We start from the raw sequence: 24600 nt of genomic DNA on the forward strand, positions 1-24600 counted from the left end.
GATGTGGGGAGATGTGGGGGAGATGTGGGGAGGAGATGTGGGGAGGAGATGTGGGGGGAGATGTGGGGAGATGTGGGGAGGGGAGATGTGGGGAGAGATGTGGGGAGATGTGGGGAGGAGATGGGGGGAGATGTGGGGAGATGTGGGGAGAGATGTGGGGAGATGTGGGGAGGATGGGGGAGATGTGGGGGGGGAGATGATGTGGGGAGATGTGGGGAGGGGAGATGTGGGGGGAGAGATGTGGGGAGATGAGGGGAAGATGGGGGAGATGGGGGAGATGTGGGGGAGATGTGGTACAGTGACGGCCTACCAATGCCAAATCGGGACGACACTGGGTCAATCATACTTTTACTTTTGATACTTAAGTATATTTTAGCAATTACATTAACTTTTATACTTATGTGTATTTAAAACCAAATACGTTTAGAGTTTTACTCAAGTTATATTTTACTGGGTGACTTTCACTTTCACTTGACTAATTTTCTATTAAGTTATCTTTACGTGTACTCACGGATGACAATTGGGTAATTTTTCTACCACCGCCTACAGGCTGCCTGCTGGTCCTTTAAGAGCTGCTGCTGCCTCACCCTGCCCGGGGATGGCCCTCCCACAGATTAGCTGAACAATGCATAGGAAGGAGGACGGACAAACAGCGACAGAGAGAGAGAGAGAGAGACAGAGACAGAGACAGAGACAGTGAGAGAGAGAGAGAGAGAGAGAGAGAGAGAGAGAGAGAATATTATCTATTTCACTTGCTTTGGCAATGTAAACATATGTTTCCCATGCCAATAAAGCCCCCTAAATTTAAATTGAATTGAGAGAGAGAGAGAGAGAGAGAGAAGCAGAGAGTGATAGATTGAGTGAGCAAGGCAGAGGGGGGAGATAGAGGCAGAGAGATAGTGACTGAGAGAGAGAGTGAGAAAGAGAGAAGCAGATAAAGAGTGATAGTAAAAGGAAACAGAGAGAGAAGGGGAAAGCCTGTGCTTCAGCTCTGAGGCGCTAACCGTCTCCCTCCAGACTGACCGTGCAGTCCCGCCCCTCCCTGACCCAGCAGGACTCTGACATGCTCCTCTGTGTCTCTGTCTCCAGATGGCCAACACCGTAACGTTGCTGTGCTGTGTAGTGCTAGCTGCTGTGGTGGTGGCATACGCGCAGAGACGCAACCAGACAGGTAAGAACCAACACACTCCTACTACAACTACCCATCCATCCATCCATCTATCCATCTATCCATCTATCCATCTATCTCTATCTATCTCACTGCTTTTACCCAGCGTTGTTGTTGTTGTCAGCGTTGTTGTTGTTGTCAGCGTTGTTGTTTGTATCAGTGTTGTTGTTGTTTTTGTCAGCGGTGTTCTTTGTATCAGTGTTGTCAAGGTTGTTTTTGTTGTAATTGTTGTTGTTGGTGTTTTTGTTCTTCTTGTCAACGCCATTCTTGTTGTTTGTTGTTGTTGTTGTTGGAAGCATTGTTGTTGTTGTTTTTGTCAGTGTAGTTGTCAGTGGTGTTGTTGTTATCAGCGGTGTTGTTTGTGTCAGTGTTGTTGTTGGTGTTGTTGTTGTTGTTGCTGTCAGTACTGTTGTTGTCAGTGTTGTTGTTGTTGTCAGTATTGTTGTTGTTGTCAGTATTGTTGTTGTTGTCAGTATTGTTGTCACCATTGTTGTTGTCAGTATTGTTGTTGTTGACAGTGTTGTTGTTAGTGTTGTTGTTGGTGTTGTTGTTGTTGTTGTTGCTGTCAGTACTGTTTGTCAGTGTTTTTGTCAGCGTTGTTGTTGTCGTTGTTGTCAGTGTTGTCGTTGTTGTTGTTGTCAGCGTCATTGTTGCTGTTGCCATGGTTGTCCTGTTGGGTAGCAACTTCACCAGCTTGTTGTTGTTGTTGTTGTCAGCGTTATTGTTGTTGATGTTGTCAGTGTTGTTGTTGTCCCTTCTATTTGGTTCTGTCCTTCGGTCTCTGTTTGGATCAGAACATAGTGTATTGTGTTCTCAGAGCTCAGAGCCTGCTCCATGTCACCTGACTATGGGGTTTGGAGGCTGAGTGAGACCTCAGAGGCCCTCCTCTCTCCCATCCTCCATTCCTCTCTCCTTCCTCCTCTCTCCCCTCTGAGCAGCAGAGGACTGTCTCCTCTGTCACAAGTAAATGCAAGTAAAACTAAATGCATGCTTTTCAACCGTTCGCTGCTCGCAACCACCTGCCCGACTAGCATCAATACTCTGGACTAGAGGTTGACCGATAATGATTTTTCAACGCCGATACCGATACCGATTATTGGAAGACCAAAAAAGCCGATACTGATTAATCGGACGATTTTTATTTATTTATTTATTTGTAATAATGACAATTACAACAATACTGAATGAACACTTATTTTAACTTAATATAATACATCAATAAAAACTGTTTAGCCTCAAGTAAATAATGAAACATGTTCAATTTGGTTTAAATAATGCAAAAATCAAAGTGTTGGAGAAGAAAGTAAAAGTGCAATATGTGCTATGTAAGAAAGCTAACGTTTCAGTTCCTTGCTCAGAACATGAGAACATATGAACGCTGGTGGTTGCTTTTAACATGAGTCTTCAATATTCCCCGGTAAGAAGTTTTAGGTTGTAGTTATTATAGGACTATTTCCCTCTATACCATTTGTATTTCATTAACCTTTGACTATTGGATGTTCTTATAGGCACTTTAGTATTGCCAGTGTAACAGTACAGCTTCCGTCCCTCTCCTCGCTCCTCCCTGGGCTCGAACCAGCAACACAACGACAACAGCCACCATCGAAGCAGCGTTACCCATGCAGAGCAAGGGGAACAACTACTAGAAGGCTCAGAGCAAGTGACGTTTGAAACGCTATTAGCGCTCGCTAACTAGCTAGCCATTTCACTTTGGTTACACCAGCCTCATCTCGGGAGTTGATAGGCTTGAAGTCATAAACAGCGCAATGTTTGACGCACAACAAAGAGCTGCAAGAGCTGCTGGCAAAACGCACGAAAGTGCTGTTTGAATGAATGTTTACGTGCCTGCTTCTGCCTACCACCGCTCAGTCAGATACTTAGATACTTGTATGCTCGTATGCTCAGTCAGATTATATGTAACGCAGGACACGCTAGATAATATCTAGTAATATCATCAACCATGTGTAGTTAACTAGTGATTATGATTGATTGTTTTTTGTAAGATAAGTTTAATGCTAGCTAGCAACTTACCTTGGCTTACTGCATTCACATAACTTGCAGTCTCCTTGTGGAGTGCAACGAGAGAGAGGCAGGTCGCTATTGCGTTGGACCAGTTAACTGTAAGGGTGCAAGATTGGATCCCCGAGCTGACAATGTGAGAATCTGTCGTTCTGCCCCTGAACAAGGCAGTTAACCCACCGTTCCTAGGCCGTCATTGTGAATAAGAATGTGTTCTTAACTGACGTGCCGAGTTAAATAAAGGTATAAAAAAATTTAAAAAATACTTTTACAAAATCGGCAAGTCGGCGCCCAAAAATACAGATTTCCGATTGTTATGAAAACTTGAAATCGGCCCTAATTCCGATTTAATCGGTCGACCTCTACTCTGGACGGTTGTGACTTAGAATATGTGGACAACTACAATAACCTAGGTGTCTGGCTAGATTGTAAACTCTCCTTCCAAACTCATATTAAACATCTCCAATCCAAAATAAAATCTATAATCGTCTTTCTATTTTGCAACAAAGACTCCTTCACTCACGCTGCCAAACATACCCTAGAAAAACTGACTATCCTACCGATCCTCGACTTCGGCGATGCCATTTACAAAATAGCCTCCAACACTCTACTCAGCAAACTGGATGCAGTCTATCACAGTGCCGTCTCTTTTGTCATCTACCACCCACCACTGCAACCTGTACAGTTGTGGTCGAAAGTTTTGAGAATGACACACATATTAATTTCCACAAAGTTTGCTGCTTCTTTTGTCTTCAGATATTTTTGTCAGATGTTACTATGGAATACTGAAGTATAATTACAAGCATTTCATAAGTATCAAAGGCTTTTATTGACAATTACATGAATTTGATGCAGAGTCAGTTTTGACCCTTCTTTTTCAAGACCTCTGCAATCTGCCCTGGCATGCTGTCAATTAACTTATAGGCCACATCCTGACTGATGGCAGCCCATTCTTGCATAAACAATGCTTGGAGTTTGTCAGAATTTGTGGGGTTTTGTTTGTTCACCCGCCTCTTGAGGATTGACCACAAGTTCTCAATGGGATTAAGGCCTGGGGAGTTTCCTGGCCATGGACCCAAAATATTGATGTTTTTTTCCCAAACCAAAGGTGCTCCATCATGCTGGAAAAGGCATTGCTCGTCACCAAACTGTTCCTGGATGGTTGGGAGAAGTTGCTCTCGGAGGATGTGTTGGGACCATTCTTTATTTATGGCTGTGTTCTTAGGCAATATTGCGAGTGAGCCCACTCCATTGGCTGAGAAGCAACCCCACACATGAAGGGTCTCAGGATTATTTACTGTTGGCACGACACAGGACTGATGGTAGCACTCACCTTGTCTTCTCCGGACAAGCTTTTTTCCGGATGCCACAAACAATCGGACTGGGGATTCATCAGAGACAATGACCCCAGTCCTCAGCAGTCCAATCCCTTTTGCAGAATATCAGTCCATCCCTGATGTTTTTCCCAGAGAGAAGTGGCTTCTTTGCTGCCCTTCTTGACACCAGGCCATCCTTCAAAAGTCTTTGCCTCACTGTGTGTGCAGATGCACTCACACCTGCCTGCTGCCATTCCTGAGCAAGCTCTGTACTGGTGGTGCCCCGATCCCGCAGCTGAATCAACTATAGGAGATGGTCCTGACGCTTGCTGGACTTTCTTGGGCGCCCTGAAGCCTTCTTCACAACAATTGAACCGCTCTCCTTGAAGTTCTTGATGATCTGATAAATGGTTGATTTAGGTGCAATCTTACTGGCAGCAATATCTTTGCCTGTGAAGCCCTTTTTTGTGCAAAGTAATGATGATTGCACGTGTTTCCTTGCAGGTAACAATGGTTGACAGAGGAAGAACAATGATTCCAAGCACCACCCTCCTTTTGAAGCTTCCAGCCTTGTCCTCGTCAACACTCACACCTGTGTTAACGAGAGAATCACTGACATGATGTCAGCTGGTCCTTTTGTGGCAGAGCGGAAATGCAGTGGAAATGTTTTTTGGGGAATCAGTTCATTTGTGTGGCAAAGAGGGACTTTGCAATTAATTGCAATTCATCTGATCACTCTTCATAACATTCTGAAGTATATGCAAATTGCCATCATACAAACTGAGGCAGCAGACTTTGTGAAAATTAATATTTGTGTCATTCTCAAAACTTTTGGCCACGACTGTATGCTGTAGTCGGCTGGCTCTGGCAACATATTCGTCGCCAGACCCACTGGCTCCAGGTCATCTATTAGTCTATGCTAGATAAAGCTCTGTCTTATCTCAGCTCACTGGTCACGATAACAACACCCACCCGTAGCACGTGTTCTAGCAGGTATATCTCACTGGTCACACCCAAAGCCAACACCTCCTTTGGCCGCCTTTCCTTCCAGTTCTCTGTTGCCAATGACTGGAACAAATTGCAACAATCGCCGAAGCTGGAGATTTATTTTCCCTTCACTAACTTTAAACATCAGCTATCTGAGCAGCTAACCTGATCGCTGCAGCTGTACACAGTCCATCTGTAAATCTATCTACCTCATCCCCATATTGTTTTTATGTACTTTTCTGCTCTTTGCACACCAGCATTTCTACTTGCACATCATCATCTGCTCATGTATGACTCCAGTGTTAATCTGCTAAATTGTAATTACTTGCTACAATGGCCTATTTATTGCTTTACCTCCATTTGCACACACTGTATATAGACTTTATTTTTTTTCTATTGTGTTATTGACTCTGTGTTGTTGTTTGTGTGTGCTTTATCTTGACCAGGTCACAGTTGTAAATGAGAACTTGTTCTAAACTGGCTTACCTGGTTAAATAAAGGTGAAATAAAAATAAAATAAAAACGAGGTCATACACAGATATAGGATGAGAGGGGGTAGTAGCAAGGGATGGAGGGTGGAAGGGAGAGCTTAGACTGCTAGGGTGCTTCTGAGCACTCCAGGCTAGGAGTGTGTGTGTGTCTGTCTGTCTGTCTGTCTCTGTGTTGGCAGCTAACTAGAGGTAACACAGCGACAAACAGATGGTGCTACTGTACAGATTGTCACATGTCTCTGTGTTGGCAGGTACATTCACCCCCTTAGCATTTTTCCAATTTTTTTGCCTTACAACCTGGAATTAAAATAGATTTTTGGGGGCTTTGTATCGTTTCATTTACACAGCATGCCTACCACTTTGAAGATGCAACATATGTTTTATTGTGAAACAAACAAGAAATAAGACAAAAGACTGAAAACTTGAGTCTACATTCACCCCCCCCCCAAAGTCAATACTTTGTAGAGCCACCTTTTGCAGCAATTACAGCTGCTAGTCTCTTGGGGTATGTCTCTATAAGCTTGGCACATCTAGCCACTGGGATGTTTGCCCATTCTTCAAGGGAAAACTTATCCAGTTCCTTCAAGTTGGATGGGTTCTACTGGTGTACAGCAGTCTTTACGTCATTACACAGATTCTCAATTGGATTCTGGTCTGGGCTTCAACTAGGCCATTCCAAGACATTTAAATATTTCCACATAAACCACTCGAGTGTTGCTTTAGCAGTATGCTTAGGGTTATTGTCCTGCGGAAGGTGAACCTCCATCCCAGTCTCACATCTCTGGAAGATTGAAACAGATTTCTCTCAAGAATTTCCCTGTATTTAATGCTGTCCATCATTCTTTCACTTCTGACCAGTTCCCCATTCCCTGCCGAAGAAAAACATCCCCACAGCATGATGCTGCCACCACCATGCTTCACTGTGGTGATGGTGTTCTCTGGGTGATGAGAGTTGTTGGGTTTGCGCAAGATGTAGCGTTTTCCTTGATGGCCAAAAATCCACATTTTCGTCTCATCTGACCAGAGTACTTTCTTCCATATGTTTGGGGAGTCTCCCACATACCTTTTGGTGAATACCAAATGTGTTTGCTTCTTTTTATCTTTAAGCAATGGCTTTTTTCTGGCCATTCTTCCATAAAGCCCAGCTCTGTGGAGTGTACGGCTTAAAGGGGTCCTATGGACAGATAATCCAATCTCCGCTGTGGAGTTTTGCAGCTCCTTCAGGGAGATTGGGGCAGCAGGGTAGCCTAGTGGTTAGAGCGTTGGACTAGTAACCGGAAGGTTGCAAGTTCAAACCCCCGAGCTGACAAGGTACAAATCTGTCGCTCTGCCCCTGAACAGGCAGTTAACCAACTGTTCCTAGACCAGTTAACCCACTGTTCCTAGGCCGTCATTGAAAATAAGAATTTGTTCTTTAACTGACCTGCCTAGTTAAATAAAGGTAAAAAAAAAGTTTTAATCTTTGATCTCTTTATTGCCTCTCTGATTAATGCCCTCCTTGCCTGGTCCGTGAGTTTTGGTGGGCGGCCCTCTCTTGGCAGGTTTGTTGTGTTGCCATATTCTTTCAATTTTTTAATAATAGATTTAGTGGTGCCCCGTGGGATGTGAAAAGTTTCTGATATGTTTTTATAACCCAACCCTGATCTGTACTTCTCCACAACTTTGTCCCTGACCTGTTTGGAGAGCTCCTTCGTCTTCATGGTGTCACTTGCTTGGTGATGCCACTTGCTTAGTGGTGTTGCAGACTCTGGGTCCTTTCAGAACAGGTGTATATTTACTGAGATCATGTGACACTTAGATTGCACACAGGTGGACTTTATTTAACTTGTTATGGTGGCAATCCCAATACCGGGATCGATATGACAACTACCAGTGAAAATAGAGGGAGCCAAATTCAAACCACAGAAATCTCATAATTACAATTCCTAAAACATACATGTGTCTGATATCATTTTAAAGGTAAAGGTAATCTTGTTGTTATTCCCACCAAAGTGTCCGATTTCAAATAGGCTTTTCAGCGAAAGCACTACAAATGATTATGTTAGGTCTCCACCAAACCACAATAAGCACAGCCATTTTCCAGCAAAATATAGCATTCACAAAAACCAGAAATAAAGATAAAATGAATCACTAACCTTGAATTATCTTCATGTTCATGTTACACAATACATGCATGTTTTGTTTGATGAAGTTCATATTTATATTTGTGATTGTAACAGTCAGTCAGCCAGTCATCCTCTATTTCTGTGATTGTAACATCCAGTCAATCAGTCAGTCAGTCAGTCAGTCAGTCCATCTGTCTCTATTTCTGTGATTGTAACAGTCAGTCAGCCAGTCATCCTCTATTTCTGTGATTGTAACAGTCAGTCAGCTAGTCATCCTCTATTTCTGTGATTGTAACATTCAGTCAGCCAGTCATCCTCTATTTCTGTGATTGTAACAGTCAGTCAGCCAGTCATCCTCTATGTCTGTGATTGTAACATTCAGTCAGCCAGTCATCCTCTATTTCTGTGATTGTAACAGTCAGTCAGTCAATCTGTCTCTATTTCTGTGATTGTAACATTCAGTCAGCCAGTCATCCTCTATTTCTGTGATTGTAACATCCAGTCAATCAGTCAGTCAGTCAGTCCATCTGTCTCTATTTCTGTGATTGTAACAGTCAGTCAGTCAGTCATCCTCTATTTCTGTGATTGTAACAGTCAGTCAATCACTCAGTCAGTCACTCCGTCTGTCTATATCTATTTCTGTGATTGTAACAGTCAGTCAGCCAGTCATCCTCTATTTCTGTGATTGTAACAGTCAGTCAGCCAGTCATCCTCTATTTCTATGATTGTAACAGTCAGTCAGCCAGTCATCCTCTATTTCTGTGATTGTAACATCCAGTCAATCAGTCAGTCACTCCGTCTGTCTCTATTTCTGTGATTGTAACAGTCAGTCAGCCAGTCATCCTCTATTTCTGTGATTGTAACAGTCATTCAGCCAGTCATCCTCTATGTCTGTGATTGTAACAGTCAGTCAGCCAGTCATCCTCTATTTCTGTGATTGTAACAGTCATTCAGCCAGTCATCCTCTATTTCTGTGATCGTAACAGTCAGTCAGCCAGTCATCCATGCAACAAAATAGTAAAAACGCCAAGGGGGATGATACTTTAGCAAGGCACAGTAACTAGAGGTAACACAGTGACAGACAGATGGTGCTGCTGTTCAGATTGTCACCTGTTTTGGCAGCTAATTAGAGAAATGTCCTTGTTCTTGAAAGAAAAGCAAATATGTTGTCCATTAAAATAACATCAAATTGATCAGAAATACAGTGTAGACATTGTTAATGTTGTAAATGACTATTGTAGCTGGTAATTACAGATTTTTTATGGAATATATTCATAGGTGTACAGAGGCATATTATCAGCAACCATCACTCCTGTGTTCCAACGGCACGTTGTGTTAGCTAATCCAAGTTGATCATTTTAAAAGGTTAAATGATCACTAGAAAACCCTTTTGCAAACCCATTTGCAATCATTAATTTCAGCAGAACTGAAAACTGTTGTCCTAGTTGAGTATCTGGAGCATCAGCATTTGTGGGTTCGATTACAGGCTCAAAATAGCCAGGATAGATCATGGACAGTAACAGCAGTATACTGTAGGTAGGGGTAAATGATAGATAATAGACAGTAACAGCAGTATACTGTAGGTAGGGGTAAAGGATAGATAATAGACAGTAACAGCAGTATACTGTAGGTAGGGGTAAAGGATAGATAATAGACAGTAACAGCAGTATACTGTAGGTAGGGGTAAAGGATAGATAATAGACAGTAACAGCAGTATACTGTAGGTAGGGGTAAAGGATAGATAATAGACAGTAACAACAGTATACTGTAGGTAGGGGTAAATGATAGATAATAGACAGTAACAGCAGTATACTGTAGGTAGGGGTAAAGGATAGATAATAGACAGTAACAGCAGTATATTGTAGGTAGGGGTAAAGGATAGATAATAGACAGTAACAGCAGTATACTGTAGGTAGGGGTAAAGGATAGATAATAGACAGTAACAACAGTATACTGTAGGTAGGGGTAAATGATAGATAATAGACAGTAACAGCAGTATACTGTAGGTAGGGGTAAAGGATAGATAATAGACAGTAACAGCAGTATAATGTAGGTAGGGGTAAAGGATAGATAATAGACAGTAACAGCAGTATATTGTAGGTAGGGGTAAAGGATAGATAATAGACAGTAACAGCAGTATATTGTAGGTAGGGGTAAAGGATAGATAATAGACTGTAACAGCAGTATATTGTAGGTAGATGTAAAGAATAGATAATAGACTGTAACAGCAGTATACTGTAGGTAGGGGTAAAGGATAGATAATAGACAGTAACAACAGTATACTGTAGGTAGGGGTAAAGGATAGATAATAGACAGTAACAGCAGTATACTGTAGGTAGGGGTAAAGGATAGATAATAGACAGTAACAGCAGTATAATGTAGGTAGGGGTAAAGGATAGATAATAGACAGTAACAGCAGTATACTGTAGGTAGGGGTAAAGGATAGATAATAGACAGTAACAGCAGTATAATGTAGGTAGGGGTAAAGGATAGATAATAGACAGTAACAGCAGTATAATGTAGGTAGGGGTAAAGGATAGATAATAGACAGTAACAGCAGTATATTGTAGGTAGGGGTAAAGGATAGATAATAGACAGTAACAGCAGTATACTGTAGGTAGACTAGACAGTAACAGCAGTATAATGTATAGGGGTAAAGGATAGATAATAGACAGTAACAGCAGTATACTGTAGGTAGGGGTAAAGGATAGATAATAGACAGTAACAGCAGTATACTGTAGGTAGGGGTAAAGGATAGATAATAGACAGTAACAGCAGTATACTGTAGTAGGTAAAGGATAGATAAAGGATAGCAATAATAGAAAGTAACAGACAGTAACAACAGTATACTGTAGGTAAAGGATAGATAATAGACAGTAACAGCAGTATACTGTAGGTAGGGGTAAAGGATAGATAATAGACAGTAACAGCAGTATAATGTAGGTAGGGGTAAAGGATAGATAATAGACAGTAACAGCAGTATAATGTAGGTAGGGGTAAAGGATAGATAATAGACAGTAACAGCAGTATATTGTAGGTAGGGGTAAAGGATAGATAATAGACTGTAACAGCAGTATATTGTAGGTAGATGTAAAGGATAGAATAGATAATAGACTGTAACAGCAGTATATGTGATGAGTCAAAAGAGTTAGTGCAAAAATGGTCAATGCTGATAGTCCAAGAAGCAATTGGTTAACTGTTTAACTAACTATTTAGCCCTCTGTGTCCTGTAGTCCACGAACAGGTCCTTTGTCTTGCTGATATTCAGGGAGAGGTTGTTGTCCTTGCAACACACTGCCAGGTCTCTGACTATTGTCGTCAGCAAACTTGATGATAGTTTTGGTTCGTGGCCACGCAGTCCTAGGTGAACAGGGATTAAAGCAGGGGGCTAAGCATGCAACCCTGGGGGCCTCCGTGCGGAGGAGTCACCATGGCAGATATGTTGTTGCCTACCTCTACCACCTGGGGGCGGTAAGTGTTTAGTCCCAGGGTCTTTAGCTTAGTGATGAGCTTTGAGTGCACTATGGTGTTGAATTCTGAGCTGTAGTCAATGAACAGCATTCTCACGTAGGTGTTCCTTTTGTCCAGGTAGAAAAGGGCAGTGTGGAGTGCTATAAAGATTGTGTCATCTGTGGATCTGTTGGGGCTTTGTACGAATTGTAGTGGGTCCAGGGTTTATGGGGATGGTGGTTTGGATGTGAGCCATGACCTGCCTTTCAAAGAATTTCATGGCTGCAGATGTGAGTGCTATGGGGCGATAGTCATTTAGACAGCTTACCTTAGTGTTCTTGGGCACATGGACTATGGTGGTCTGTTTGAAATATGTTGGTATTACAGACGGGGTCAGATAGAGGTTGAAAATGTCAGAGAAGACACTTGCCAGCTGGTTAGCGCATGGTCTGATTATGTGTCCTGGTATTCCGTCTGGCCCTTGCGTAAGTTAACCTGCTTAAAGGTCTTACTCACATCGGCTACAGAGAGCGTGATCACATGGTCTTCCGGAACAGCTGGTGATCTCATGCATAGTTCAGTATTGCTTATCTTGAAGCATAGAAGTTATTTAGCTCGTCTGGTAGGCTCGCGTCACTGGACAGCACTTGGCTGGGTTTCCCTTTGCCCTGCGACATCTGACCAGCGTCAGAGACAATGTATTAGCATTCTATCTTAGTCCTGTAGCGAGGCTTTGCCTGTTTGATTGTTCGTTGGAGGGCGTAGTGGGATTTCTTCTATGCGTCTGGGTTAGTGTCCCGCTCCTTGAAAGCTGCTGCTCTAGATGGGATACTGCATTTAAAAAATCTTCAACCAATACAGATGAAGCAAGACAACTGGATGAAGCAAGACCGCTACATAAATCAAGAGCAGACATTTTCTATATAATTATCAGCTAACTGAATCGTATTAATTTAACTGATTAGTATTGTAGTTTAGCAACAACATCACCAATACAAGGACCCAACCATCTGGTCAATAACAACATCCCCAACACAAAGACCCAACTTTCTGACGCCACACACTGGGATAAAAAATGCTCAGAGTAACTTTTACGGTATTTCTCAGTAAGCATTCTTAATTATGCTCTAAGTTCATTCTCAGAAGTTATTCTCTTGAGTACGTTCTTATCAGCTAGCTATATGTGAATCACATTATTAATCTAGCTAGCAAGCTAGTTTTTTCAAGTAAAGAAAAACACCTAAATCTAGTGTTAGTTTGCAATATAGATGGCCAACGTTAGAAACAAATTATTAGCGTGTAGCTACCTAGCTACCAATTCGTCATCAGTTAACCTGCGATCTATGACACTGTTGTGGATATTGTAGGATGGTAAACATGCCAGAATTAACACAGTATGTATTTATTAACTTATAAACTATTGTAGTCAGGATATATGAGATGTGAATGTGCACTCGCTACAGGTCAAAACCAGAGCTCTTGTTTTCAATACCTTTTGCATCATTTTTTCCGTGTTTGTTTTTCAACAATCCTGGGATGCTTCGAAATGTGCACAAACGAGATACGCATCTGAGAACTTTCCCCTGCCACCATTTCACTTTCATTTGGACCAGGGGCAGCACCCACACACGTTCATACCTCCTCCTCCATGCTTCACGGTGGGAACCATACATGCAGAGATAATCTGTTCACCTTCTCTGCAATTAACAAAGACACAACGATTGGAACAATAACAATTATTTGGACTTATCAGACCAATGGACAGATTTACACCGGTCTAATGTCCTTTGCTCTTGTTTCTTGGCCAAAGCAAGTCTCTTCTTCTATCAGTATAACTCTAACCTATCAGATTAACTCTAACCCTTCTATCAATATAACTCTAACCCTTCTATCAGTATAACTCTAACCCTTCTATCAGTATAACTCTAACCCTTCTTTCAGTATAACTCTAACCCTTCTATCAGTATAACTCTAACCCTTCTATCAGTATAACTCTAACCCTTCTATCAATATAACTCTAACCCTTCTATCAATATAACTCTGTATTTCTGATCAATTGATGTTGTTTTAATGGAAAAAATGTGCTTTTCTTACCAAATCAAGGACATTTCTAAGTGACCCCAAACTTTTGAACGGTAGTGTATGTATATATATATATATATATACACAAGCATTTAGTTATGTATTACTGCACTGTTGGAGCTAGAAACACAAGCATTTAGTTACGTATTACTGTACTGTAGAAACACAAGCATTTAGTTATGTATTACTGTACTGCTAGAAACACAAGCATTTAGTTATGTATTACTGTACTGTAGAAACACAAGCATTTAGTTATGTATTACTGTACTGTAGAAACACAAGCATTTAGTTATGTATTACTGTACTGCTAGAAACACAAGCATTTAGTTATGTATTACTGTACTGTAGAAACACAAGCATTTAGTTATGTATTACTGCACTGCTAGAAACACAAGCATTTAGTTATGTATTACTGCACTGTAGAAACACAAGCATTTAGTTATGTATTACTGCACTGTTGGAGCTAGAAACACAAGCATTTAGTTATGTATTACTGCACTGCTAGGAACACAAGCATTTAGTTATGTATTACTGCACTGTAGAAACACAAGCATTTAGTTATGTATTACTGTACTGTTGGAGCTAGAAACACAAGCATTTAGTTATGTATTACTGCACTGCTAGGAACACAAGCATTTAGTTATGTATTACTGTACTGTAGAAACACAAGCATTTAGTTATGTATTACTGCACTGTTGGAGCTAGAAACACAAGCATTTAGTTATGTATTACTGTACTGTAGAAACACAAGCATTTAGTTATGTATTACTGTACTGTAGAAACACAAGCATTTAGTTATGTATTACTGTACTGTAGAAACACAAGCATTTAGTTACGTATTACTGTACTGCTAGGAACACAAGCATTTAGTTATGTACTACTGCACTGCTAGGAACACAAGCATTTAGTTACGTATTACTGTACTGCTAGGAACACAAGCATTTAGTTATGTACTACTGCACTGTTGGAGCTAGAAACACAAGCATTTAGTTACGTACTACTGCACTGCTAGGAACACAAGCATTTAGTTATTTATTACTGTACTGTAGAAACACAAGCATTTAGTTATGTATTACTGTACTGTAGAAACACAAGCATTTAGTTATGTATTACTGTACTGTAGAAACACAAGCATTTAGTTATGTATTACTGTACTGCTAGAAACACAAGCATTTAGTTATGTATTACTGTACTGTAGAAACACAAGCATTTAGTTATGTACTACTCTACTGTTGGAGCTAGAAACACAAGCATTTAGTTATGTATTACTGTACTGTAGAAACACAAGCATTTAGTTATGTACTACTGCACTGCTAGGAACACAAGCATTTAGTTACGTATTACTGTACTGCTAGGAACACAAGCATTTAGTTATGTACTACTGCACTGCTAGGAACACAAGCATTTAGTTACGTATTACTGTACTGCTAGGAACACAAGCATTTAGTTATGTATTACTGCACTGTTGGAGCTAGAAACACAAGCATTTAGTTACGTACTACTGCACTGCTAGGAACACAAGCATTTAGTTATGTATTACTTTACTGTAGAAACACAAGCATTTAGTTATGTATTACTGTACTGTAGAAACACAAGCATTTAGTTATGTATTACTGTACTGTAGAAACACAAGCATTTAGTTATGTATTACTGCACTGTTGGAGCTAGAAACACAAGCATTTAGTTACGTATTACTGTACTGCTAGGAACACAAGCATTTAGTTATGTATTACTGTACTGCTAGGAACACAAGCATTTAGTTATGTACTACTGCACTGTAGAAACACAAGCATTTAGTTATGTACTACTCTACTGTTGGAGCTAGAAACACAAGCATTTAGTTATGTATTACTGTACTGCTAGGAACACAAGCATTTAGTTATGTATTACTGTACTGCTAGGAACACAAGCATTTAGTTATGTACTACTGTACTGTAGAAACACAAGCATTTAGTTATGTATTACTGTACTGTAGAAACACAAGCATTTAGTTATGTACTACTCTACTGTTGGAGCTAGAAACACAAGCATTTAGTTATGTACTACTCTACTGTTGGAGCTAGAAACACAAGCATTTAGTTATGTACTACTCTACTGTTGGAGCTAGAAACACAAGCATTTAGTTATGTACTACTCTACTGATGGAGCTAGAAACACAAGCATTTAGTTATGTATTACTGTACTGTAGAAACACAAGCATTTAGTTATGTATTACTGCACTGTTGGAGCTAGAAACACAAGCATTTAGTTATGTATTACTGTACTGTAGAAACACAAGCATTTAGTTACGTATTACTGCACTGTAGAAACACAAGCATTTAGTTATGTATTACTGCACTGTTGGAGCTAGAAACACAAGCATTTAGTTATGTATTACTGCACTGCTAGGAACACAAGCATTTAGTTATGTATTACTGCACTGCTAGGAACACAAGCATTTAGTTATGTATTACTGTACTGTTGGAGCTAGAAGGACAGAAGGACAAGAAGAGGGATGGAGGAGGGACAGAGGAGGGACGGGGGAGGGACGGAGGAGGGACGGAGGAGGGATGGAGGAGGGACGGAGGAGGGATGGAGGAGGGACAGAGGAGGGACATAAGAGGGACAGAGGAGGGACGTAAGAGGGATGGCGGAGGGACAGAGGAGGGATGGGGGAGGGACGTAAGAGGGATGGGGGAGGGATGGAGGAGGGATTTAGGATGGATGGAGGAGGGACGGAGGAGGGATGGAGGAGGGATGGAGGAGGGACAGAGGAGGGACGTAAGAGGGACAGAGGAGGGACGTAAGAGGGATGGGGGAGGGACGGAGGAGGGATGGGGGAGGGACGGAGGAGGGATGGAGGAGGGAATGAGGAGGGACAGAGGAGGGATGGAGGAGGGATTTAGGATGGATGGAGGAGGGACCGAGGAGGGACGGAGGAGGGACGGAGGTATGAAAGACGGAATAATAGACAGATTAAATATTAGAATCCGGAGAAAACTGGTTGTAAGAACTGTGTGTCTGTGTGCCTTGTCTGTGTGTGTGTGTGTGTGTGTGTGTGTGTGTGCGCACACACCAATACTCTCCGGCCTGGCCCTCTTAACCCTCAGCTCATTCAGAATTCAGCAGCAGGGCCTGTGAGTCTGGGGTGGTGCGGTGGGGTGACACAGAGAAACTTATTCATACATATTGGGGGTACAGCAAGGTGAGCCTGGCCTAATGATAATGTGCTAAAGTATAAATGGATAATTTAACATCTGTTGGCTACAGTCCCAGCCTGCTTCACCCTCTGACCCCTCCTATTATGAGGAGCTGGATCAATCTTTCAGACTGGAACAAGGCTAACAGACTACTGCTGTAGCGAGAACTTAACAGAACACACCAGAGGAGAGGACAGGCTAGGAGAGGAGAGGAGAGGAGAGGAGAGGAGAGGAGACAGTGTAGAAGGGGAGGAGAGGAAAGGAGAGGAGAAGAGGAGACGACAGTGGAGAAGGGGAGGAGAGGAGAGGAGAGGAGAAGAGGAGACGACAGTGGAGAAGGGGAGGAGAGGAGAGGAGAGGAGAAGAGACGACGACATTGGAGAAGGGGAGGAGAGGAGAGGACAGGAGATGAGAGGAGAGGAGAGGACGCTAGAACACTGTAGCCCAGCAAGGAGGTCTTAAGCTGTAGGACATTAGTGTCTAGGGTTATGGTCATTGCAAGGCAGGGTTAACCTACAGAGGGGGTTGTCAGATTTGGCGCATAGCCAGAAAACATAGAGTAGGCCAATTCAGTCCATAAGCAACAAAGAAAATGCTCGCCCAGAAGCGACGCTGCTAGTGGCCGGGGACTTTAATGCAGGCAAACTTAAATCAGTTTTAACAAATTTTTACCTTACATGTGCAACCAGGGAAAAATCTCCACAGTGACTGTACGTACATATCCCAACCAGAAGCCATGGATTACAGGCAGCATCCGCATCGAGCTAAAGGCTAGAGCTGCCGCTTTCAAGGAGCGGTAGACTAATTCAGACGCTTATAACTAATCTTGCTATGCCCTCAGATGAGCCATCCAACAAACAAAGTGTCAATACAGGTTTAAGACTGAATCCTACTACACCGGCTCTGACGCTCGTCGGATGTGGCAGGTTTTGAAAACTATTACGGACTACAAAGGGAATCCCAGACGCGAGCCGACCAGGCGAGCTAAATGCCTTTTATGCTCGCTTCGAATCATGCACGACAGCACCAGCTGTTCTGCTGTTCTGGATGACTATGTGATAACGCTCTCAGTAGTCGATGTGAACAAAACCTTTAAACAGGCCCCCAATAACATCGACTGGCCTGTAATGGAGTGGGTCGAGAGTTTCAATCACCAACAAACTATCATGGTCCAAGCACACTAAGACAGTCGTGAAGAGGGCACGACAAAACCTTTTCCCCCTCAGGAGACCCCCCTGATCCTCAAAACGTTCTACAGCTGCACCATCGAGAGTATCCTGACCGGTTGCTCTGGCAACTGCTCGGCATCTGAACGTAAGGCACCACAGTGTGTAGTGCGAATAGCCCAGTACATCACTGGGGCCCAGCTTCCTGCCATCCAGGACCTATATAATAGGCGGTGTCAGAGGAAGGCCCTACAGAGGGTAGTGCGAATAGCCCAGTACATCATTGGGGCCCAGCTTCCTGCCATCCAGGACCTATATAATAGGCGGTGTCAGAGGAAGGCCCTACAGAGGGTAGTGCGAATAGCCCAGTACATCATTGGGGCCCAGCTTCCTGCCATCCAGGACCTATATAATAGGCGGTGTCAAAGGAAACGCCTTAAAATTGTCATAGACTGTTTTCTCTGCTACTCCATGGCAAGCGGTACCGGAGCGCAAAGTCGTGGACCAAAAGGCTCCTCAACAGCTTCTACTCCCAAGCCATTAGACTGCTGAACAATTGATACAAATTGCCACTGTGCAATTTACATTGACTACCTCAACTTTTTCTACACTGCTGCTACTCGCTGTTTGTTTGTTACCTATGCATGGTCACTTCGCCCCCACCTACATGTACAGATGACTTAAACTAGCCTGTACCCCCGCACACTGACTCGGTACCGGTGCCCCCTGTATATTGCCTCCTTATTGTTATTCTTATTGTGTTACTTTTTATTATTATTTTTATTTTAGTCTACTTGGTAAATATTTTCTTCTTCTTGAACTGCACTGTTGGTTAATAAGGGCTTTAAGTAAGCATTTCCCGGTAAAGTCTACACTTGTTATATTCGGTATTACTGCACTGTTGTATTCATATGACTAATACAGTTTGATTTGATTCATATTCTGTTCTTCTGAAATACATTTTCTTCATATCATAATGTTTCTGGATTTATTGTGATGGTTTATATTAAACTGAATTATTCTACAGCCTTCAGGTTGGTGTCTGTAACTGGAATACATTCAGGTTGGTGTCTGTAACTGGAATACCTTCAGGTTGGTGTCTGTAACTGGAATACCTTCAGGTTGGTGTCTGTAACTGGAATACCTTCAGGTTGGTGTCTGTAACTGGAATACCTTCAGGTTGGTGTCTGTAACTGGAATACCTTCAGGTTGGTGTCTGTAACTGGAATACCTTCAGGTTGGTGTCTGTAACTGGAATACCTTCAGGTTGGTGTCTGTAACTGGAATACCTTCAGGTTGGTGTCTGTAACTGGAATACCTTCAGGTTGGTGTCTGTAACTGGAATACCTTCAGGTTGGTGTCTGTAACTGGAATACCTTCAGGTTGGTGTCTGTAACTGTAACTGTAAACAAAGTGGCATAGTTAAAGTGGCTAGTGATACATGTATTACATAAGATGCAGTAGATGATATAGAGTACAGTATATACGTAGACATATGAGATGAATATTGTAGGGTATGTAAACATTATATTAAGTAGCATTGTTTAAAGTCAATTCCCATTATTAAAGTGGCTGGAGTTGAGTCAGTGTGTTGGCAGCAGCCACTCAATGTTAGTGGTGGCTGTTTAACAGTCTGATGGCCTTGAGATAGAAGCTGTTTTTCAGTCTCTCGGTCCCGGCTTTGATGCACCTGTACTGACCTCGTCTTCTGGATGATAGCGGGGTGAACAGGCATGTGGCTCGGGTGTTGTGGTCCTTGATGATCTTTATGGCCTTCCTGTGACATCGGGTGGTGTAGGTATCCTGGAGGGCAGGTAGTTTGCCCCCGGTGATGCGTTGTGCAGACCTCACTACCCTCTGGAGAGCCTTGCGGTTGTGGGCAGAGCAGATGCCATACCAGGCGGTGATACAGCCCGACAGGATGCTCTCGATTGTGCATCTGTAGAAGTTTGTGAGTGCTTTTGGTGACAAGCCGAATTTCTTCAGCCTCCTGAGGTTGAAGAGACGCTGCTGCGCCTTCTTCACGATGCTGTCTGTGTGAGTGGACCAATTCAGTTTGTCTGTGATGTGTATGCCGAGGAACTTAAAACTTACTACCCTCTCCACTACTGTTCCATCGATGTGGATAGGGGGGTGTTCCCTCTGCTGTTTCCTGAAGTCCACAATCATCTCCTTAGTTTTGTTGACGTTGAGTGTGAGGTTATTTTCCTGACACCACACTCCGAGTGCCCTCACCTCCTCCCTGTAGGCCGTCTCATCGTTGTTGGTAATCAAGCCTACCACTGTTGTGTCGTCCGCAAACTTGATGATTGAGTTGGAGGCGTGCATGGCCACAGGGGATTACGGTACAGAGTCAATTTGGAGGCTATATACAGGGTATTACGGTACAGAGTCAATGTGGAGGCTATATACAGGGTGTTACGGTACAGAGTCAATGTGGAGACTATATACAGGGTATTACGGTACAGAGTCAATGTGGAGGCTATATACAGGGTATTACGGTACAGAGTCAATGTGGAGGCTATATACAGGGTATTACGGTACAGAGTCAATGTGGAGGCTATATACAGGGTATTACGGTACAGAGTCAATGTGGAGTCTATATACAGGGGGTACCGGTACAGAGTCAATGTGTAGGCTATGTACAGTGGTTACCAGTAGAAACTCAATGTGGAGGCTATAAACAGGGGGTACCAGTACAGAGTCAATGTGGAGACTATATACAGGTGGTACCGGTACAGAGTCAATGTGGAGGCATGGCCACAGGGTATTACGGTACAGAGTCAATGTGCAGGCTATATACAGGGTGTTACAGTACAGAGTTAATGTGGAGGCTATATACAGGGGGTACCGGTACAGAGTCAATGTGGAGGCTATATACAGGGTGTTACGGTACAGAGTCAATGTGGAGGCTATATACAGGGTATTACGGTACAGAGTCAATGTGGAGGCTATATAGAGGGTATTACGGTACAGAGTCAACGTGCAGGCTATATACAGGGTGTTACAGTACAGAGTTAATGTGGAGGCTATATCCCGGGTGTTACGGTACAGAGTCAATGTGCGGGGCCACCGGTTATTTGAGTATGTACATGTAGGAAGTTAGTTAAAGTGACTATGCACAGATAACAACAGAGAGTGGCAGTGGTGTGGAGAGTGGAGGGGGGGCAATGTGAATAGTCTGGGTAGCCATTTGACTAGATGTTCAGGAGTCTTATGGCTTGGGGGTAGAAGCTGTCTAGAAGCTTCTTGCACCTAGACTTGGCACTCTGGTACTCGGCACTCCGGTACTCCGGTTTGCCGTGTGGTAGCAGAGAGAACAGGCTATGACTAGGTTGGCTGGAGTCTTTGACATTTTTCATTGCCTTCCTCTGACACCACCTGGTATAGAGGTCGTGGAGGGCAGGACGGTTGGCCCCAGTGATGTACAGGGCCATTTGCACTGCCCTCTGTAATGACTTGCGGTCAGAGGCCGAGCAGTTGCCATACCAGGCAGCGATGCAACCGGTCAGGATGCTCTTGATGCTGCAGCTGTAGAACCTTTTGAGGATCTCAGGACCCATGCCAAATCTTTTCAGTCTCCTGAGGGGAAATAGGTTTTGTCGTACCCGCTTCATGACATAATGGTGTGTTTGGACCATGTTAGTTTGTTGGTGATGTGGACACCATGGAACTTGAAGCTCTCGACCTGCTCCACTGCAGCCCCGTCAATAAGAATGGGGACGTGCTCGGCCCTGTTTTTCCTGTAGTCCACAATCATCTCCCTTGTCTTGATCACATTGAGGGAGAGGTTGTTGTCCTTGCACCACACGGAAAGGTCTCTGACCTCCTCCCTATAGGCTGTCTCGTTGTTGTCGGTGATCAGGCCTACCACTGTGTCATTGGCAAATTTAATGATGGTGTTGAAGTCGTGCCAGGCTTTGCAGTCATGAGTGAACAGGGAGTACAGGAGGGGGCTGCACACGCACCCTGAGGGGCCTCTGTGTTGAGGATCAGCATGCCGGATGTGCTGTTAACTACCCTTACCACCTAGGGGCGGCCGGTCAGGATGTCCAGGAGCCAGTTGCAGAGGGAGGTGTTTAGTCCCAGGGTAATTAGCTTAGTCATGAGCTTTGAGGGCACTATGGTGTTGAACGCTGAGCTTTAGTCAATGAACAGCATTCTCACATAGGTGTTCCTTCTGTCCAATGTGGGAAAGGGCAGTGTGGAGTGCAATAGAAAATGCATCATCTGTGGATCTGTTGGGGCGGTATGCAAATTGGAGTGGGTCTAGGGTTTCTGGGATGATGGTGTTGATGTGAGCCATGCACAGCCTTTCAAAGCACTTCATGGCTACATATGTGAGTCCTACTGGTCGGTAGTCATTTAGGCAGGTTACCTTAGTGTTCCTGGGCACAGGCACTATTGTGTCTGCTTGAAACATGTTGGTGTTACAGACTTGGACAGGGAGAGGTTGAAATGTCATTGAAGACATTTGCTAGTTGGTCAGCGCATGCTCGTAGGACATGTCCTGGTAATCCCTCTGGCCCTGCGGCCTTGTGAATGTTGATTTCAGAGCCAGTGTAGTACGACTCGATCTTAGTCCTGTAGTTTGCTTTGCCTGTTGGAAGGTTCGTTGGAGGTCATAGCACTGGTGCTTCCTGCTTCTGGGATTTCTTATAATCTCCCGGGTTGACCTGTCTAAATGTCTTACTCATATAGGCGGATAGCGTGATCACACAGTCTTCCGGGTACAGCTGGGGCTCTCATGCTTGTTTCAGTGTTATTTGCCTCGAAGAGAACATAGAAGTAGTTTAGCTCGTTCGGTAGGCTCGTGTCACTGGGAAGCTCTCGACTTCCGCTTCCCTTTGTAGTCTGTAATGTTTTGCAGGCCCTGCCATATCCGACGAGCTTCAGAGCCAGGGTAGTACGACTCGATCTTAGTCCTGTATTGACGCTTTGCCTGTTTGATGGTTCGTCGGAGGGCATAGCAAGATTTATTATAAGCTTCCAGGTTAGAGTCCAGCTCATTGAAAGCAGCAGCTCTAGCATTTAGCTCAGTGCGGATGCTGCCTGTAATCCATGGTTTCTGGTTGGGGTATGTATGTACAGTCACTCTGGGGACGACGTCATCAATGTACTTTTTGATGAAGCCAATGACAGATGTGGTGTTCTCCTCAATGCCTTTGGAGGAACATATTCCAGTCTGTGGTAGCAAAACAGTCCTGTAGTGTAGCATCTTCTTCACCTGACCACTTTTCCATTGATCGAGTCACTGGTACTTGCTGTTCAAATTGTTGCTTGTAAGCAGGAATCAGGAGGATAGAATTATGGTCAGATTTACCAAATGGAGTGCGAGGGAGAGCTTTGTATGCCTCTCTGTGTGTGGAGTAGAGGTGGTCCAGAGTTACTTTCCCTCTGGTTGCACATTTAACATATTGATAGAAATTCAGTAAAACTGATTTAAGTTTCCCTGCATCAAAGTCCCCGGCTACTAGAAGAGCCGCCTTTGGGTCAGCGTTTTCTTGTTTGCTTATGGCGGAATAGAGCTCATTTAATGGTATCTTTGGGAAGCATAATAACATTAGCCCCACCAATTAAAGAATGGTGTAGCAAAACCACAGCAGCCCTACTAATGAAAGCTGAGGAATGGGGTAGCAAAACCACAGCAGCCCTACTAATTAAAGCTGAGGAATGGGGTAGCAAAACCACAGCAGCCCTACTAATTAAAGCTGAGGAATGGGGTAGCAAAACCACAGCAGCCCTACTAATTAAAGTTGAGGAATGGGGAAGCAAAACCACAAAAGCCCTACTAATTAAAGCTGAGGAATGGGGTAGCAAAACCACAGCAGCCCTACTAATTAAAGCTGAGGAATGGGGTAGCAAAACTACAGCAGCCCTACTAATTAAAGCTGAGGAATGGGGTAGCAAAACCACAGCAGCCCTACTAATTAAAGCTGAGGAATGGGGTAGAAAAACCACAGCAGCCCTACTAATTAAAGCTGAGGAATGGGGTAGCAAAACCACAGCAGCCCTACTAATTAAAGCTGAGGAATGGGGTAGCAAAACCACAGCAGCCCTACTAATTAAAGCTGAGGAATGGGGTAGCAAAACCACAGCAGCCCTACTAATTAAAGCTGAGGAATGGGGTAGCAAAACCACAGCAGCCCTACTAATTAAAGCTGAGGAATGGGGTAGCAAAACCACAGCAGCCCTACTAATTAAAGCTGAGGAATGGGGTAGCAAAACCACAGCAGCCCTACTAATTAAAGCTGAGGAATGGGGTAGCAAAACCACAGCAGCCCTACTAATTAAAGCTGAGGAATGGGGTAGCAAAACCACAGCAGCCCTACTAATTAAAGCTGAGGAATGGGGTAGAAAAACCACAGCAGCCCTACTAATTAAAGCTGAGGAATGGGGTAGCAAAACCACAGCAGCCCTACTAATTAAAGGTGAGGAATGGGGTAGCAAAACCACAGCAACCCTACTAATTAAAGCTGAGGAATGGGGTAGCAAAACCACAGCAGCCCTACTAATTAAAGCTGAGGAATGGGGTAGCAAAACCACAGCAGCCCTACTAATTAAAGCTGAGGAATGGGGTAGCAAAACCACAGCAGCCCTACTAATTAAAGATGAGGAATGCGGTAGCAAAACCACA

General features: G+C 43.3%; 1 protein-coding gene across 1 annotated transcript in view; it reads left to right on the forward strand.

Annotated features, from left to right (window-relative positions):
- Window positions 1-737: 737 nt before the first annotated feature.
- Window positions 738-24600, forward strand: part of LOC115121466 (ciliary neurotrophic factor receptor subunit alpha-like) — a 219896-nt gene continuing 196033 nt past the window's right edge. Inside the window, exon 1 of the mRNA XM_065017119.1 lies at window positions 738-1171. Coding sequence (XP_064873191.1) covers window positions 1090-1171 — 82 coding nt within the window. The 5' untranslated portion in view covers window positions 738-1089. The remainder of the gene's footprint in view (window positions 1172-24600) is intronic.

This window comes from Oncorhynchus nerka, linkage group LG4 (genome assembly GCF_034236695.1).
Source record: "Oncorhynchus nerka isolate Pitt River linkage group LG4, Oner_Uvic_2.0, whole genome shotgun sequence".
NCBI classification, from domain to species: Eukaryota; Metazoa; Chordata; class Actinopteri; order Salmoniformes; family Salmonidae; genus Oncorhynchus; species Oncorhynchus nerka.